This window comes from Gobius niger (assembly GCF_951799975.1).
Source record: "Gobius niger genome assembly, chromosome: 4".
NCBI classification, from domain to species: domain Eukaryota; kingdom Metazoa; phylum Chordata; class Actinopteri; order Gobiiformes; family Gobiidae; genus Gobius; species Gobius niger.
Genome location: NC_136855.1, coordinates 16,921,399 through 16,941,769, shown reverse-complemented (window position 1 = coordinate 16,941,769; position 20,371 = coordinate 16,921,399). Strand labels below are relative to the sequence as shown.

Genomic DNA, 20,371 nt, shown 5'->3' with positions numbered 1-20,371 from the left:
AATGAACTTTATCACAATATGCTAATTTTTTGAGAAGGACCTGTATATATATATATATATATATATATATATATATATATATATATATATATATATATATATACATTGCTCACTTATTGAGCAGCCCTAGTCCTAGTTGTAAAGGATCAAGTAACTATTAAAGTGTAGTTTTTTATTCATCCTTTTAAGGACTTCAGTAAGATACTGCTGCATAAAAGCTATGCAGAATTTAATAAAAGGGCAGGAAACTTTATGAACCCACTGTGTCCCTGTAAAAAAAAAAAAGAAAGTGGTTGAAACTGTTTATTGCAATCTCTTCCACCAGAGGACGCTCGCTGTTTATACATTCTTGTAATTCACTCTGCCAAGCTCCTGTGTGAGCAAACAAGCCTTTACAAAGTCCACAAACATTTGAAACTCAAGGCACATTTGGTTGCTGTCATACATTCAAATGTAATCAGTAGAAAAGAAAACATGTTACAGTGCAATTTCAAGATACAGTTCATATGAAGCAAATAAGAGTTTCTGGTCTGAGCACTTTTCCTAATGTCCTTCAAGTTGACTTTACAACGGCCACTCCCACTAATCGTCTTCATAAAAATTCATCAAACTGTGATGTTTTGAGCTCACTTTCACAACTGTCGTCCAGAGACAAAAAACTTAAAGTGCATATGACAGATTAGATTTCCCTCAGGGCATGGAGTTACAGTATATACTTGTTTTATCTGGTTTTAATCTTTTGTGATGCTTATCATTTTATTTCCTTATTGGAAATAGGCACATGCTGTGATACAAGAGCTAAGTGTTTCCATAGCCGCAACCGTGCATCATACTGTACATAAGGGCCATCACAAGTCCCAGCGCTATCCTTGGAACAAAAACATTTAAATGTTTCTTCATGAAATCGCTCCTTCACTGGTGTAAAACTGAATAGTGCATGAAACTCACTGAACGCAGCTCATCAAAGTAATAATTCGGCAAAACATGAAAATCATTCATATGCACTTTAAGATTTAAAGCTGTTTAGTTTCTATGCAAAGAGCGTTAAAATAAATATACATTTACCACCATGGAGCAAAGTGACTAAAGGGCACCTGCACATACATTTGTTCTCTGTCACTGCTGTATTGCATCAAGGTTGACTGACGTTACATGTGATCCCAACATTGTCATCAATCTCTGACATGAGCTCAGGGCAATGTTACTTCAAAGTACAGATCCAGTTTCAGGCAGCTGAGGACCTTAGATTGGTCAACCCTGTCCTGAAAGATCAGTAAAGTTCATTTTACATGACTGTATAAACAAGTGCTTGTTGTTCAATGATAATAACAGATCAGTGCTTGTCCCGTGGCTGTAGGCTGCCTGCACCACAGGAACTGAATTTATTGCTCTCGACAGTAGGGCTGCAACAACGAATCAGATTAGTGTGATGAGTCAAGTATTAACATAATCTACAATAAACCTTACCTGGTCTTTTCACAAAGTCTGACACAGGTTCATCTTCAAGAAAGCGCCGCAATTTTAACACGATGGCAATACAGCATTTTCTCAAAATAAGCGTTTTTCTAATTTGATAAATTGTTATATTCTTCTAATTTGGAGTGATCCAGTGGTTGTATGAGTGGTTAGAGTGTTATGCTGACCACTCATACAATCACTGGGTCACTGAAGGGTCGAATATGCAATGAAGTTACGTCGTGCACCTTTAAAAATTGATTAATGACCTGCACTTTTTTTATCATAATCATACCATAATCTGTTTGAATTTTGATAAAACATCTCAATGGTAAATAAAAGATAATAGTTTGACTCGGCAACACCTAAAATAACCATTATGTGCAGCTCTACTTGTCAGTCCTCTCAGCCTTCTCTGCAGTCCACAAAGTTTCCCTTGATCCAGTAACATATCTGTGCATATTTTAGAGGCGTGAGTCGAACCGCCACGTTAAAGTCCTGGGACGCCCCTTGTTTCTCCACCCACTGATGCCCCGAGAACACTCCAATGATCTTACGCTCCCATCTGCGGTGCCGAGGGTCCCACATTCGAGCGTACACCCCTGAGCCGCTCGCCCCGGGTTGCGCATCGCAGTGCTGGTACAAAAGGTCGGGCGTCTCCTCTCCGGCCCGGCAAAAACGGTACACCAGGTGCCCTGGACGGTCATTATCGAACCCGGAGAAGTGCACCCTTCGTCCCGGTAGTCTCTGGGCAGGGGGGCTCACTCCTAACTTCATGTGACTGCGTTTATGGGGCTTTTTCAGTTCGAGAAGGGCATAGTCATAGTCCATGCCAATGTCGTTAGCGTTGGCTTTTATCCACCCTTTGGGGACATGGGTGCGCCTGGCCCGAATCCACTGGAACTTCATTTTGTCATTAGTCGGCGGGGCATAAAGGGGGGGATCATTTTCAACATGATTGGTCCGATTTAAGAAGAGGTTTGAAGATTGCAAGTCGCGATATTTGGGTTTCAGGAAGCCAACTCGAAGCCTTTGCGCTCCTTTCACATAGTTCTTCCCGTCATGGACGCAGTGGGCCGCCGTGAGGACATGCCGGTCCCCCACGAGTGTCCCGGAGCAGCCCGTGGACAGTTTAACGGCCACCGAAAATGGAAATTTAAGCAAAAAGTCATGCCCTGCAATACTAAACCGCCCATCATGTCCAAAAATCTGCCTTTTCCTCCGCACACGGGCCTCCCTCTTCGCGCGGGACCTCGCCTTGTAAATCACAGACGTATCCAAATTTGGGTTGTAGCCATAAATCCCAACAGAGGTCGCAGTGAGACTCCCGTTTGAGTGCAGCGTCTCGTAAGATAAAATATGCCTGAGGTCCCAGTAGCTCGGCTTGGGGGCTTTCCTGTGGCAGTCCGGGTCACAGGGCGAGCTGACATCCAAACGGGCCTGGGCCAGGAAGTGAGGGGTGGGGCGGGGTTGAGTCTGCTGCGGGAGGACCACCGGGACATGCTGGAGCACCCACTGTTGGCGGGACGAGCAGCCAGGAAGCAGCAGGAGGCAGAGCAGGGGGAGCAGGGGTGCAGACCTGTGGAGAGGGAAGGAATCAGAATTGTCAGTGAAGGTACACTGACAAACAGGATTGTTTTCAGTGCAACTGTGCGACATAAAACATACAGTAGTAATAGAATATATGACCAGGGCATGCAAAAAATACAGTAAAATATGACAGAGATATAGTTATTATACACAATATACATGCCCCAATGACATCACTCACTGAAACTGTTAACATGTTCCATTTAAGAAGAGTTTTCTTAAGCAGAGTCCACTCAATGAACCCCGACCCTCGAATGATTTGTGACAGCTTTAAACTGCCTGTTAACTTATAACCAGCATTTACACGTTAATGAAAGTGTATATTCACACGTTGACCAAGGACTTGAGAGTTAAATCAGTCAAATCAGTCCAAGCCAGAAACGTGCAATTCCCAGAAGAGCCACCAATCCTCCGTTACATGTTCAAAGCGTGGGAAAGTCCATGTCCAGGACTCTACATCCCATATGGATGGTTAGTACAGCTAGCTCAATGCATTTTTTTTTTTACTATGTATGGGCTTCTGTTACTTTGGAGTAGTATTCGTAAAAAATTTTGCTGTGTATTTTTTGAAAAAGCTTTTGTGAAATAGTGATGATTTGATCTTGTGCCGCACATTGTTATAGATGAGATAAGCTTCTCTTATGTATTGTTGACTTCTTTGGAAATAGCAGAATTGACAGTTATTTTTTTGATTTCCCCATCTATATCCAAGAATCTCTTTTGTTTCTTTTTTCCTCTACATTTACAAGACCTCCCTGAGTACATTTAAAAAAAAAATGTATCTGATTACTCATCCAATTGCTACAATTTACCTCATACCCACTGACGAGGTCTCACGCATTTCTGGTTTAAATTAAGCCAGAAACAGATAGATTTAGGAAGCATTTTTGGAACATTTTTTTGTTATCATGAAAGGAATTTGGCAGCCATAAACATCCTCTGTCTTTAATAGTGCACATTTGACAGACAGGGCAAAGATCGGGCTCGAGGCGCTGATGGAAAATTCCTGCATGGCCCGAGGGACTGGTGCACTGCATCAGAGGATGAATAACACAAACTATGGGTCTGTGTAAAATGACTTCAGGGATCAGCAGCTGAAGCCAAAGGCGATTGTATGGATCAAGTAATAAGCCAATAACAGAACAATGCGATTTCCTATGTGCAGGAGTGTGGCCTACTTTAAAATTAGCCTATGTGTCATAATGTGTGATGTTCTTATTGCAGGCATCTGTTATTATAAATGAAGTAATACACATGTGCAATGATGTATGAGGTGAAGTCATTATATTTTAAGTGCTTTATTCTGACCTACATTTGATTTACTTCATCACTTGCAGCCCTATTATATTTATATGAGTTATTATTCGGGTGTGTGCGTTTTACTTGTGGCAATTAATGAGTAAAACTATGAAGAATTGTTACTTTTTTGAGAGTAATTCTTTATTTTGGATACTCGACCCATCTATGTCAACAACACAGGTTATAGTAAATGTGCCAAAGAAGTTGGAAAAAGTGACTTACGCGGCGGGGAAGCGCATGGCTGGCGCAGGTGAGGATCCTCAAAGGTTTATACGATGACAAAGCCGAATCCTGTTTCACTCCGTGTTCTTAGTCGTTGCCGTTTTCCTTCAGAGGAGTTTGTTTCGTGGCAGAGCGGAGGAAACGCGCGCGGACGGGATGCGCAGCGCTGGTCCTGGGTCGGTCATGGCGCTTCGTGTGAACTGAGGGAAAGACACGGCAAGTCCCGGTTAAATGGTCACGTGACACAAACTCCTCCACCGTTGCATCTGTTTTATTTCCTCGTGTTTTGATGGAACTGGTCACGTTTTTTTTTCCTGTGCGACATGCGTGCAGGTCAGCAGTTCAGCATATTTGGGGGGTTTCTGTTGCCAATGTTGACAAACTCGTCTAATTCATTTAGTGTTGTGGTCTCTTGTCGGCATGGTTGAATAGCTCTACCCCTGAGCCAGTCATGTTGGAGCACGAACAGGCTGTGAAATCAAAACATATTTTATAGTTTAGAGTTTTGATGCATGTTTTACACATATAAACAACAACAACAACAACAACAACAATAACAACAACAACAACAAATAGTCTGTTGCATCCTGTTTTCAACTTCCATCTTTCAACATGCAAATATAGGCTATGAACAGGGGCGGACTGGCCATGTGTCCATTCTGGAAGAGCACAGAAGGGCCACTGGCTCTGGGGGCCACCGGTCCCGCCTCAACCGAGCTTTACCCAAATCTAAAAGCAAAAAAGAAAAGCATCAAAATAGCGAGAAAAAGAGGATGAAAACAAAGCAAAAAATGTGCTGGAAAAGCAACAAAAAAGTGACAAAAAATGTGATGAAAAGGCAACGAAAACATGAGAAAAACATGGACAAAAAAAAACCTGATACAAAAAATAATGAAAAAAAAAATAAAAATGACAAAAAATGTGGTGATGTGACATAAAGTTACCATCACTTTTGTAGGTCTTAGCTTTCAAATGAGGCGTTACATTGTTGCTCTCCAGTCAGGAAGCTTTTAGATTTTGGTAAAGCCCGGTATAAAAAAATATGAATCTAAAAGGAATGTATGGTGCACCACAAGGTTCAATTTTGGGACCATTATTATTTATTATTTATATTACCTGTCCAGTTCTTTTTGCTGATGGTACCAATAAAAAAAAAAAAGCCGAACTGGGGAAAATGCACTCGGTTAAGGCGGGGGGTAAGAGGTTGAAATATGGATTTGTGGAAGTGGCACAATTGCGCCAATTTGGGCCAGGCTGGTCAGAGTCCAGGGCTGTTTTTCAGTCCCAGTCCGCCCCTGGCTATGAAGACTTGCATGATCAAGCTTTCAGCAAGTATATTTCTCCTGGAAGTGTTGCCAGGCTCTTGACTTGATGTTTTGTTGTGAGTGGGACAGCAGACAACAGCTGAACCGGGACGGGTCCAAAACAACAGGACAGATGTGATGGAGAGAGGAAGTGGGGAATGAGTGCTGATGATGATGATGTACAAAACGGGTAAAAAAATTGAGTTTCTTTGTTTATTTGCGTTTCAGGCTGTGACCGTGTCCATCTGCTGACGCACCCCCATCCTTTATGTTGGCAGCACAGTCCATTTCCCCTCTCACAGAACTGCATCTGCCCGGTGCCACTGAATGAACCCTCTAACATGACTTGACTTTAGTTATTGCAAAAAGACACGCACATTTTAGCCAATCCTTTCAACAAGAAGTCAAATGTTTGTGCTTGTCTGATCCCATGGTTTAAATTAATGTACGATTTCCTCATAAGGCATCAGAATAATCAGAGTTTTAGGTTCCCCCGATCATCCAAATGACACAAGAGAATGACCCCCATTGAATTGTGTACTATTTCTCAATACATACATCTAAATCAAGACACTTTCAGCTGTATCAATTAAATGGACTTGTTAAACCTGTTAAAAGAATGCCATAAATATTACATTTTGTCCACCCAAAGATGTGGGAATCATATGACCTAATAAAATAGCCCCAGTGTTCCTGCTCACATTGCTGATTTATGTGTATAACACTTTAATGTTAGTCAGATGATTATCTTATGAACTTCCCGCAACTATTATTAAAAACTGTGCAAAAATGACCTAAAGATTATAGAGGTTTGCCCTTTCATACTTGAGATGCGGCATTTTCCCCTTTGGGCGCGACCTTTCTGCCACAGTCCAGAGGGCTACTGATCCCTCTTCACAAGTATGCGCGCCGCTGTCCGGATATGATTTGAATGTGGGTGATATGGGGACAGGGGAACAAAGACACAGAGTGAAAGAGAGAGAGAAGCGGTGACTCATTTGTCCTCATCCTGCAGCAGCAGTTCTTTCATGGATTAAAAACTCACATGATGCTTAAAGTTTGTACTCAGAGGCGTTTGTTGAAGGTCTGCTGCTTCTGATTATAGATGCGGAGTTTGCCAGGACGCAGGGTGGACCCACTGGCTCATCACACGGAGCCCACACCCATCCCAGAACACACAGGAACAATTAGCCCCTGAACGCTCTAAAAACACCCTCAGTAATACTTCTACCAAGCTATGATTGTTATATCAAATCCATTGGGAAAGTATGGCTCCAGTGAAGGCACTGGTCAAATATTGCAAAATCGGTGTCCTTATTTGTCTTCTAATGCAAGTATATGGGAATCTTTTATTTTTGTTTTATTATGCAGTGGAATACTTGCATAGGCTTTTCAATTAGATTTTTTTTTGTTTTACTTTACTTGCTGTCTTAAAAAAAAAGATAAATCTTAAAAAGTAGGGCAAGATTTTTAATAAATATGATCTGTTTACCTTTGCTGCATCCTGAAACTTAAACCAGTTTAGAAGAGACTCTCTTACATCCTCAATCCCAGCACCTGTCCACAATAAAGTCCTAGTGCGAGTGTAGCCTCAAGTTGATTTCTGCAGGTTCTCGGCTTTCAAATGAGGGATGGTTCACATATAATGAAGCTTGTGCTTGTATCTTCATTTGCAAGTGCAGTTGTAGTGCCTCTTTCATTGAGAGCACATTCAACAACCTTTAATCTCTGTTGAACTGTTTTTAAGAGTCATGTTCTGCTGCGTCAGGGAAGGGTAAACTCTTGTAGGTGAGCGGTGCCAGCACGAGGATGCCGGCTGTATTGAGTCTGGTTTGTCAGAGTGTAGTCAAGCACCTCTCTGTGTTGGAGAAATATTCAGGACATAGAGTTCTGGCAGACCCTATCCATCCTGTGCTTTGATCAGCGCTGCAGTCCTGGCACCGTGCGCACCTTTGTTAAAAACCGCTAACAACTTTCACCACTCCACTCTAATAGGCCCAATTATGATCTTTCATCTGTGGCACCCCGCCCTTTATTGCTGTTTAACTGATGTAGGTGAAGCGCTTTGAGTGTCTAATGTGGGGGATATTTACCATACATTTACCAAGCCTCAGCCCAATCCACTCACACAAGATGGATTTCAGTGATTTTTTTTCCTGTTATGGGCACCACTTTGAGGGATTTTCACCATTCATGTTTTGAATAATTATTAGTAATGGTCCTCATTATGTAGCAGTAAACCTACCTGCAGTATCTAAAGAAAAACTGTTTGAAAAAGGAGTCAACGAAGTAATTTTTGTGAAGAAAGAAAATCCCTCCATGAACAGAAATGGTGGACTTAGATTCCACCTGTCCTTCGCTCCAGACCTGGGACAGATCAATAGGCCCAGGACAGATCAATAGGCAGGTAATTAACAGTGATCAGCTGAGAGTAGAGCCTTTTACACTGAAACTCAGGTGTGAGTTAGGTCGTTAGGACTTAGAACTACAAAGACTCATAACTACAAAGATGTTTACTTACAGGTGACAGTAGCTGTTAATAGAGGGGAGGGACTTAGCCAAGCTAAACTCCGCCCTGTGGTCTATACCGGGCTGCGAGCTGAGCTGAAACTGTAATGTGCTGACGAAGCCTTTTGGATGGGAGGCGAAACCTTCGACACTTCAGCTACAGAGGACAGAAGATGACTCAAGAACCTTCATTGAAGATGGTCAATGCCTGTACGACTGAGAACCTACAAACACAGGCCACCTTTAGACACTTTACTTTCTCACTAGAAAACACAAAAAAAGTAAAACAGTAAAACAAATGAAATAAAATTACTTGGGGTGAATATATAAGACACAAAGGACCACACAACGCACATGTTGAAAGCTAGAGAATAAAATTGAGTCTTAAGATGAGTAAACACTGATGTGGGTGTGAGTGACCCGGAGCTTGGGAACAATCACAGAGATGACCTGCACTCAGTATCTATCATCTATCATAACAGTAAGTTGACGTTTGTTGATGAATTCAGTTTGTTTTGAGTTATTCCAATGAAAGCCTGTTTGTTTGGCAGTGCCCGCTGTTGTCCGGGAGACGCACATTCCCCGGATACTGTCCATGTTCATTGTTTTATTCCTCCCACAGACAGCACTCTGCCTCAGCCCAAAGACACAATCGAACAAGTGTGGAGCTCTTCACAAGTGCATTTGTGTCTGCGCTCTCGCCCCGTTTCCCATCTCTGATCATGAGTCATCTGCAGGTCCCTCGTGGCCCCTGAAACAGCTGTTTGGCAAAACGACTCAATCACGAGCGAAGTCCTTTTGGAGAAGAGATTTGCGGTGAAATCTTGGGGGGAACTTAAGCCAAGGGTAGATTTTCACTGCAGAAAGGAAGGTTTTCTTGGAACCAATCTTTTAAATGGTGCATGAATAGGTTTTTGCACATACTCCAAATATAAAAAAATATCTTTCCAATGGACAGTTCTGCGCATTGCCGTGGGTAGTAAATGCTTGCAGATTTGTTAAGAAACATTCAATTGTGATGAAATGCTCTGTAATTTCATGCTCAGTGTTGATATTGTGAAATCAGGGGCAGCTGTTAAACAGAGCGGGGCCTGTTTATGATCACTGATAGGTTTATGTTGCTCCAGAGTTTGGTTGTCAAGTTTGTGTTTTTCTATAGTGTAAATATTCAGGATTAGTGGCTTCAGTGCAAAAAAAGTGGTTACAATTCCCTGGGTCTTCAAGGATGGGACATAGCAAGAGGTATTCGGAGAGTTCCCTCTTCTAATGTCACCACTTCCACTGGAAAACTGGTCAAAGCTTAACACGGTAATTGTCCCATCAAACTAAGTAACAAAATAGACAGTATGTTATGTTTAATTTCACATAATCTGCTGTGACTGGACACATCACCATAAGGAATGAAGTGCCTGCTGTACTTTATTCTGCATTTTAGGAGATATAAAGACATCACAAGGTTTAAGTCAAGTTAAATATCAGAATTTAGAAATTCAAGCGCCTAAATTTCATCTACTAACCACTAACCCCCCGACTGAACTGAAGGCATTTTCTCGAGTTCGGCTTTACTCAAATCTAAACCCGTCTTAAAATAGCGACGAAAGTGAGAAGAAAACAAAGATGAAAAGGCAAAGGCAAAAAAGTGTCAAAAGAACAACAAAAATGTGATGAAAAAAAGCAGCAAAAATGTGACAACAAAAGCAATGTAAATGCAACAAAAAAGTGGCAAAAATGAGCTGGAGAAAGAACGTGAAAAGGTGTCGACAACACGGCAACAGTATGAAGAAAAAGACCCGTTTAGATCAGTTTTGTAGGTATTAGCTTTCAAATTAAAAATCTCCTTAAAGCTCCAGTCCAGAAGCTTTTAGATTTGGGTGAAGCCAAACTGGAGAATGTGCTTGGTTAAGGCTTAAGAGGTTAACTTATCCTATCTCGAAATAGCAGCTTATAAGGCTATGCAGTTTATTTATTTGGCCTTTTTTTTTAACCAGGAAGTCCCACAAAGAATTTCTTTTTACATGTTTTTTGTGGTTGGGGAAAATTGCTGATCACTGTTCGTGCCACCATGCCTGCTCAGACAGGCCTTGCATGCTGCCATGGTGTCCTCGAGCATTAAGACCCTTTGCCAATAGGGGGATAACAGGGGCGGACTGACCATATCCAATCTAGAAGAGCACAGAAGGGCCACTGGCTCTAGGGCCACCAGTCCCGCCTCAACCGAGCTTTACCCAAATCTAAAAGCTAAAAAGAAAAGCATCAAAATAGCGAGAAAAAGAGGAACACAGGAAAAACACAGACAAAAAAAACTACAAAAACGTGAGAAAAACATGATAGAAAAAATAATTAAAAAAACAACAAAAATATGACAAAAATGTGGCGACGTGACGAAAAGTTTCCATCACTTTTGTAGGTCTTAGCTTTCAAATGAGGCGTTACATTGTTGCTCTCCAGTCGAGAAGCTTTTAGATTTGGGTAAAGCCCAGTATAAAAAAAACATGAATCTAAAAGGAATTCCGTGGAGTATGGTGTACCACAAGGTTCAGTTTTGGGACCATTATTATTTATTATTTATATTAATGATTTTGCTTCTGTTTCTACGACCACCTTTCCCGTTCTTTTTGCTGATGACACCGATCAAAAAAATACTAATAAAAAGCCGAACTGGGGAAAATGCACTCGTTAATGTTAAAGAGGGGGTATTATGCTTTTTTCAGCCACATAGCACCAGTCTATAGCACACTACAATGATGACGAAACCTTCTGTTGGTCTGTCAATGCAGTAAATTAGAATAACTGCCTTGTATAAAATTGCTCTTTCAAAATGGCGTTAGCAAATGACTTGAAATAGGCTTCTGTCACTTTAAGAACCTCTGACCCTTTCCGACACGCCCCCTCCACACGCTGTCAACACTCCGCTCGTTGTCTCAACAGTATTGAAACTACGATCGGTGCATTTTAATTTTTATTGTTGGAAAGGACCTACTGTTTATCACTTTGTGAACAATGGCCACACAGGATATTATTTGGAAACGAACCTTCCACACCGGACGCTTGGAAGGGGCTCTTGCCTGAAAAATAACTGCTGTTTGGAGGCTCTCTCTTTGCATCTGCCCTATGGATCTCTAACTATACCGCCATGGACGACACCAGGATCTGCAGGAGCCCATACGATTCAAAGACGGACATTATCTGTGCAGGTGGACAATGGTTTTTCGAGGTTACCCCGTTAGCTTGTTACAATCGACTACAGCTCATTGTTGATGAAAAGTCTGTAATAAACCACAAATGTGTAAAGCCAGGCTCATTGTGTGATCATCGTAAAGGCTGCTTCGAGTAGTTGCCTGCTTTATTGACGTTATTTGTGCATAATATGCTGCCTGTTTTCAATGAATGTTGTGAAGGTGAAGGTTGTTAGCTTGTCGCGGCTAATAGTGCCTTAGCTCCGGGAGAAAACCACTCGGCTACGACTCACTGTAGATGAAATGTGAGCAATAAACTACACAATCAACAAGCCAGGCTCCGTGTGTGATCATCATAAAGGCTGCTTCAAGCAGTTGCCTGTTTTAGTGACGTTTTCAATGCATAATATGCTGCTTGTATTCAGTGAATTTTCCCGTTAGCTTATCGCGGCTAGCTTGTTAGCTCCGGGAGAAAACCACTCGGCTACGACTCACTGTAGATGAAATGTGAGCAATAAACTACGAAATCAACAAGCCCGGCTCAGTGTGTGATCATCATAAAGGCTGCTTCAAGCAGTTGCCTGTTTTAGTGACGTTTTCAATGCATAATATGCTTGTATTCAGTGAATTTCCCCGTTAGCTTGTCGCGGCTAGCTTGTTAGCTCCGGGAGAAAACCACTCGGCTATGACCCATTGTAGATGAAATGTGAGCAATAAACTTCCAAATCAACAAGCCTGGCTCCGTGTGTGATCATTGTTAAACGGTTCTTTATGTGTGTGGTGGTTTTATTGACTTTATTTGTGCATATTTCTCGTTTCCACGTGATGACTCGAGGTTTAGCTTAGCATTAGCTTTCTCCGGAGGCTCTGTGCATCATCAAGGCCCAGCGCAGAACCAGACACTGAAATAAGTGTTCTTGTCACCGGTTTTAATCCTGGGTGTTTCGGTAACAGAAACACTGATGTGTGTCTTTGTAAAAGTCTGCTGTGGCTCCGGTTCACAACACATGAAGCTAATCCTCCATGATGACTCTGTTTACATCTTAGGGCTAGACACTGCGGGGAGGGGGTTCTGCTGAGGAGCAGTGGTTGGTTACTCGGCTGGTGACGAAAGGTCGGAGGCGTATCCTGGAGGTCGAGGGCGTTTCCTGAAGGAATCAGGCGTTTTATCCCTAAAATGGCCGCCATCAGAGTTTCTACAGATTACTCGAAAATACGTGAATGTGCCAAGGCAACACTTCAGGCATGTTTTTAATGAGGGAATGACTTAATAACATGATGTAAAGCTTGAAAAAGTCGATTTTGCATAATAGGCCCCCTTTAAGGCGGGTGGTAAGAGGTTAAAATATGTATTTGTGGAAGTGTCACAATTACGCTATTTTGGGCCAGGCTGGTCAGAGTCCAGGGCTGTTTTTCAGTCCCAGTCCACCCCTGGGGGATAATAAGGCAAACATTTAAATGCATCAGGACAGTCCCCACCAAATGTTTTCTCAGTGACTTTGCCATTCATCTGTGATCCACAAAAGCAGAGATAATCAAAAGCATTTAGTTTGCATCACAACTGCTCACGTGGACCCTTTGCGGATCCAGTAACACGGCTCTATAATTCATCTCAATTGTGGTGCGTTACCAAAACCACCGGAGCCTGCAGAGGGGGGAACGGGACAGTCCGCGGGACGACCCCAAAATTCCTCCGACTCCAGTTTGTGTTGGAAATATTTGGAATCGTCCCAGTTTCTGTTCGATTGAGACTCATCCAAACATTGTTTCGGTCCCACAGCAGAGCACATTCATCTCTGAGGCTGCAGAAGTCGTGTGGGATCGACACACATTTCTCAAACTCAAAGTGGAGATTGTAACATGCGCCAAAAGTCATTTAAGATGCGTTCAAGGCTGCTCGTAATAGTCGGCAGAATGTGTATTGATGAAAGGCCTTGAATATGGCCAAGATTTTGATTAGTTCATTGCAGTTTTGAAATTACGCGCAGATGTTTAATAACTGAACAAAATGTGCTGCTCCAAGATATATAAAAATCAATAAACAACGTTATTTCGAAATGGCGCGCTTATTTGCATTTGTCATTCATTTAAATAACTTCACATGTATAAGGCTGATCCAACAGAGCCTAATTATCAAGGACGTTTTTATCTTTGGCGACTTCTAGTGGATGACTGCAGAACAGATTTGACTCATCTTGACAAAATAAATGAAATACTAAATAAACATTTTAGAAAACATCGAACACAAGATTTTGGTAACACATTTGAATGACTGCCATTGTTGCTGTGGAAACAGACAGGTTAGGGACACCTGCATCTGAGGACGATGATAAAAGGGGCCCTTCAGTTGAGGTTTTAACAATTGAAATATCTTCCATTCAGAAAATAGATTTATTTTCCTTAATATTACAGCAGAGCAGAAATCTCTTGGTTGCTGCAATAAACACAGAACATTTTGAATATTAAATCATCTATTTGCCTCTGCTCCAAACCAATTGCTTGCCCCTTTAGTGAATGAGGATGTATGAGTGCAAATGACACATAGACACAATGCGCGTGTTATCATCGCTTCTTATCGCATGCGTCCATGGACGACTGACCGTTTAAAAACTCTGAGAAATGTTAAAATCTCAACTGTTTCGATCTGTACATGGGAAGCCGCTCTGCTTTGTCAAACACGCTCCAGAGAGCGAGAGAGAAATGTCGGGTTTACAGCCATTTCCTACACAACACCACGCCCCCTTGGGCTGAAATAAAAAGAAAAGAAATGCAATAATATGTTTAAGTTTAAGTTTAATGGTTTTGTATAGCCCAATATCACAACAGAAGTTGCCTCACAGCTGCACCAAACATTAAGGCAATAAAACAGAGCAATAAATATGACAATTTAAAGTTCAGGTGAATCCAGGCAAATATAATGTCCAGTGAGCATCGGCAGCAGGTAGCGATGAGCGGCGTGGGCGTCCCCCGTCCTTAGACTCTCCAGCACGGCAAGGAAAAACTCAAAAACCCGGCAGGAGACAAGAGAAACCTTGGGGAGAACCACAGAAGGAGAGATCCATTCCCATGGACGGACAGGCTATAGAGACCCAGGGCCGAAGGATCCCTCAGCAGACGGGCCAAGATCACAGACCGTCCAGTCCTCAGATTCCAGAATGCAGGGTTCCTCCGTTCAGCCGGGTTCCTCCGTTCGATCTAGACAGGCACTCCTGAGGGGGAGTGGGACAGGAGACTCCATGTGAATAGTGATGAACAGACTACAGATAAATTAAATATTGTATCATGATAAGACCAAGTCTGCAGTAAGAAGAAGAGGATAGTGCTCAGTGGACCGTACTTCCCACAGCAGTGTTCCTCCTAAGGCAGCTTTACTTCAGGCTGTGGGTTAGAGCTTTTCCTAACTGACCAATAACTGACCAATATATTTGAAATTATACCCATCTTGTACCCAGCTTTCTTTTGTTGACCATTTTTGTGATGTTTATTGTTTTACTTCCTTATTGGACACTGACAGGAAGTGACATAGATGAAGGCAAACCATTTTAAACTGTTGCCAAGCCAACCATGTTATGTTAATGGGAAATGAGTGAGTCAAACTGCTGTGGAACATTACCTTCTTCTATGTCACTTCAGCAGCTTAAAAATAAAGATAAAAATAGCTTTTCTGCCCAGCATTTCTTCATGTAATTTGCTGCTTCACTGAAATAAATGATAATTATGTAACTGATGAATTTGCAACTAATGTTATCCTTCTCAATAAGTCATATTTTCAAAAGCATTAAAACCTCATATGCACTAGTTTAACACCTGTTCTTCATCACTGGACTTGACTTGTGTTTTTAATATAGTTCATCCTGACTCTTAGTTCACAGCCGATTATCTCATCTGCCTTGTTATCTCTGTTTATCCCGTCTCAAGATCAGATACAATCCTTTGTTATTACAGCTTTGATCTTACAAAGCAATAAAGCTGATAGCAAGAAAAGTGTGCATGCCAAAGAAAAAAATAAAGAGAGAGAGCCAAGAAGACAAGTTGTACAAATATGCAAATGCGAGCCACAGAAAAAGTGACCTGATTAACACATTGAGTGCCGCGCTGTTAACTGTTGAGTGCTCGCCTGGTTTTACCAGACCCTTGTACTCATTGCGTTTTGTACAAGGGTCTGGACCTTCACAATTGAGCTCCGTTATCAGGTGGGAGGGGTGAACTCCTTTGAAAAGATTGGATCTGATTTTCACTAACGTATGTAATGCGCCCGAGTGAGTGAAGCAGCTATCATAACTCTATCATAACTCTATCATAACTCTATCATTACTCTATCATAACTCTATCATTACTCTATCATAACTCTATCATTACTCTATCATAACTCTATCATAACTCTATCATAACTCTATCATTACTCTATCATTACTCTATCATAACTCTATCATTACTCTATCATAACTCTATCATTACTCTATCATAACTCTATCATAACTCTATCATAACTCTATCATTACTCTATCATAACTCTATCATAACTCTATCATAACTCTATCATAACTCTATCATTACTCTATCATAACTCTATCATTACTCTATCATAACTCTATCATAACTATCATAACGATCATAACTCTATATTACTCTATCATAACTCTATCATAACTCTATCATAACTCTATCATAACTCTATCATTGCTCTATCATAACTCTATCATAACTCTATCATTACTCTATCATTACTCTATCATAACTCTATCATAACTCTATCATAACTCTATCATAACTCTATCATTACTCTATCATAACTCTATCATTACTCTATCATAACTCTATCATTACTCTATCATAACTCTATCATAACTATCATAACGATCATAACTCTATATTACTCTATCATAACGATCATAACTCTATATTACTCTATCATAACTCTATCATAACTATCATAACGATCATAACTCTATATTACTCTATCATAACGATCATAACTCTATATTACTCTATCATAACTCTATCATAACTATCATAACGATCATAACTCTATATTACTCTATCATAACTCTATCATAACTCTATCATTACTCTATCATAACTCTATCATAACTCTATCATAACTCTATCATAACTCTATCATAACTCTATCATTACTCTATCATAACTCTATCATAACTATCATAACGATCATAACTCTATATTACTCTATCATAACTCTATCATAACTCTATCATTACTCTATCATAACTCTATCATAACTCTATCATAACTCTATCATAACTCTATCATAACTCTATCATAACTCTATCATTACTCTATCATAACTCTATCATAACTATCATAACGATCATAACTCTATATTACTCTATCATAACTCTATCATAACTCTATCATAACTCTATCATAACTCTATCATAACTCTATCATAACTCTATCATAACTCTATCATAACTATCATAACGATCATAACTCTATATTACTCTATCATAACTCTATCATAACTCTATCATAACTCTATCATTACTCTATCATAACTCTATCATAACTATCATAACGATCATAACTCTATATTACTCTATCATAACTCTATCATAACTCTATCATAACTCTATCATTACTCTATCATAACTCTATCATAACTCTATCATAACTCTATCATAACTCTATCATTACTCTATCATAACTCTATCATAACTCTATCATAACTCTATCATAGCTCTATCATAACTCTATCATTACTCTATCATAACTCTATCATAACTCTATCATAACTCTATCATAACTCTATCATTACTCTATCATAACTCTATCATAACTCTATCATAACTCTATCATTACTCTATCATTACTCTATCATAACTCTATCATTACTCTATCATAACTCTATCATAACTATCATAACGATCATAACTCTATCATAACTCTATCATAACTCTATCATAACTCTATCATAACTCTATCATAACTCTTGGGGGCATTCCTTGAACATTCCAAGGCTATACTTTTAATTTCTGGATATTTGAGAGCTTCCTTTACTTTCGTATCCACCGCCATTGCCAAACTACTTACCGAAAATGTGGCGCAAATGCTTGACGTCACCTACAACACCCGCCTCCCCCGCTCGTTGAATGGTCGGTTGAAATTCAACCGATGTAACGCAGCCACTAAGATCAGACCAGACGTACATGTGGGGAAATGATAATTGACCGGATTTTACGGATGGCCAGGATCGTTGAGTGCCTACAATCCAGACCATTTTTCATGATATTTGTAGCACCACAGCGTATTCTATGTTATACTGTAGCTATTGAAAGACGTGAATCTAGGCTCTCTCTAGAGCTTTTCCGTTTTTGGCAGTCAATGTGTTAAGATTTTCAGGGCAAGGATCCTCAATATCAATTCCTTCACTGCCTAACCTTGTACTCGAGCAAGGGTAAATCTTCCAACTCTTAGAGCTTCAAACAATGTATGTCAACACCAAATTTAAAGCTGTATTTATAGAGTCAAGTATTTTTTTTTTTATCTTGTTAACTCAGAGACACTCATCACACAAAGCTTTCTCAAACCTGAGGACAAACCCTTATGTAACAAAAATGGGCGTTCAGTACATTCTGAATAATTGCCAGTCAGTCACATTGTTAAAAACTGCAACCATTTTCATTTGTTTCAATATAGCTTGTTTAAATATCCAGTTGGATGTCGAGACCCCATCAATAAGCTAAGGGCAGCTTCTGGGGAGTCCTTTTTTTTTTTTTTTTTTTCATTTTCTTCCACCCTGGATAAAGCGGAAAAAAATGTAAAAAATAAATAAATTTGTAAATACATTAAGTCTTGATAACATCTTGGCATCTTGGATAGTTGTTTTGATTTGTTCACAATTTACTAATCAAGACGATAAACACTGTCTTAAAAGATCTTTCATAGTCTTTCATGTGAAACTGAAATCAAAACCATGCCATATCTGTAGCTGTAATTTGTGGTGATAAAAGGTTGTGATGTTGATAAAGTTACTCACACATCAGTGAAATCTAAGAGAAAGTGGCCTTTTATTTCTGGACAAAGAAAAGCAAAACTAAAGGGTGACTCAAACTGAAACTATGTAATGAATAGAAGCAATGCAACTTTATGACTGCAATAATCAGAAAAACACTGTTCGCTTCAGCTTCCATTTTTAACCAACAAATCTAAATGCAAAATCTACCTTTTTACACCCTTTTTTCACGTTTCAATCATGCTACAGTGTTAAACCTTAACAAAAGACATACCTGGAGTGGTGTTTTGTTTCATTTGTGCGTGCAATACCTCTATCAAATACCGTTTTCACAGATGACTGGACAGGAAGTGCGTATTGGCGTTGTGGGTCACACTTCCGTGCTGACAGTGAGGAGGGGACACCTCTGACTGGGGTTTTCCATGTTTTTATTTCAGTGACTGACAATAATGTTCTGTTACTGAGGAGACTAATAACATGTTTGGGTCTGGCGTGTGTTCAGAATAAAACCAAAAGCCCAAAAGTATGACTCATATCGACTAGAAATAAAAGACCTTAAAGACCTTAGAGTCCAATATACAACATTCAATCCCAAACTCTACGTAGGCTTGCTCCTGTTCGGTAACTACTTAAAGATAAAGCTTATGTCCTGACAGCTGTTTGATTTCACCCTTAACCTCTTAACCTCCACCTGAACTGAGCACATTTTACTCCAGTTTGGCTTTACTCAAATCTGAAAGCTTCTTGCGAAAAAAGTGTCAAAATAGCGACAAAAACGAGACTAAAACGTTGAAAATGCAACAAAAGAGCAGCAGAAACGTGACAAAAATGAGGCAAAAATGTGACGAAAAGCCAATTTAGATGACTTTTGAAGGTCTTAGCTTTCAAATGAGGTGTTATACTGGCCTATGGGACCTTATGGATTTGGGCAAAGCTGAACTGGAGAAAATGCGCTCGGTTCCAGCGGGCGTTAATAGGTTCAATGTGTCATGGGTCAATTGCCAATACCATATTTTTGACTAGGGATGGGACGATAAACAATAATATCGTTAATTGCGATTATAAAGTGCAGCAATTAATCAATCGCCACATTTTTTGATTATCGTGCTCAATCCATCTGACAACCAGTGACAGTGACTTTACCGGGAGTGGCTACGTCTCCATGGAGATGTGACTAAAATCAGCAGTATACCAGGATTTCAGTTGGTCAGTTCCTCATCCAGATCCATTCTTCGATTACCCACCCCAGAAATAGCATTTTCTGTGTCGAGCTGCTCGTTAGCTGCATGGTTTGTATTGATGACAGTATAGTCCAAAATGTTACACAGTGTGGCTTTAAAAACTTACTTTATGTCTCACTCAATATGACATTTCATTTACAGCAGATAATGAAGAGGAATATATAAAAATTGCCCAATCCCTATCATTTCTGCAGTTTCATTGATGCTTTTAAACCATAGGCAAATATCGTGATAATATCGTTAATCGCAATTATTTTGGCCAAAATAATCGTGACCCCAAATTTCATTATTGTCCCATCCCTATTTTTGGCCCTGATAAAAGTCGATGCAAGGACTGTACCAGGTCATAAAAGTGGACTCAACCAGTAGCAAAATAACACAAAAGAGGACTACAAAGTGACTGAAATGTACTCATTGTTTACAATTGAACAAAAGCTGAATTTGCAGAGGCGCCTGAACGCCCCCTGAAGCAGGATCATCAGTGGTTCCTGTACCACAGTTTGAGAAACACTGAGCTTAATATCCACAAGATACAAATTAAGCGCACAGTGGTAAAAAGTAGTCGACCAGACCCTCATGGCCCGCGGAGCTCAGGGCTGTTCA

At 40.3% G+C, this 20,371-nt stretch overlaps 1 protein-coding gene across 1 annotated transcript; it reads right to left on the bottom strand.

Annotated features, from left to right (window-relative positions):
* Positions 1 to 313: 313 nt before the first annotated feature.
* LOC306962492 (serine protease 23-like) lies at positions 314 to 4,747 on the bottom strand. The gene is made up of 2 exons (XM_079555635.1): positions 4,567 to 4,747; positions 314 to 3,034 (listed from the first exon to the last, which is right to left on the bottom strand). The coding sequence occupies exons 1-2, from the start codon at positions 4,581 to 4,583 to the stop codon at positions 1,861 to 1,863; spliced, it is 1,191 nt and encodes a 396-aa protein (XP_079411761.1). The 5' UTR covers positions 4,584 to 4,747; the 3' UTR covers positions 314 to 1,860.
* Positions 4,748 to 20,371: the final 15,624 nt, after the last annotated feature.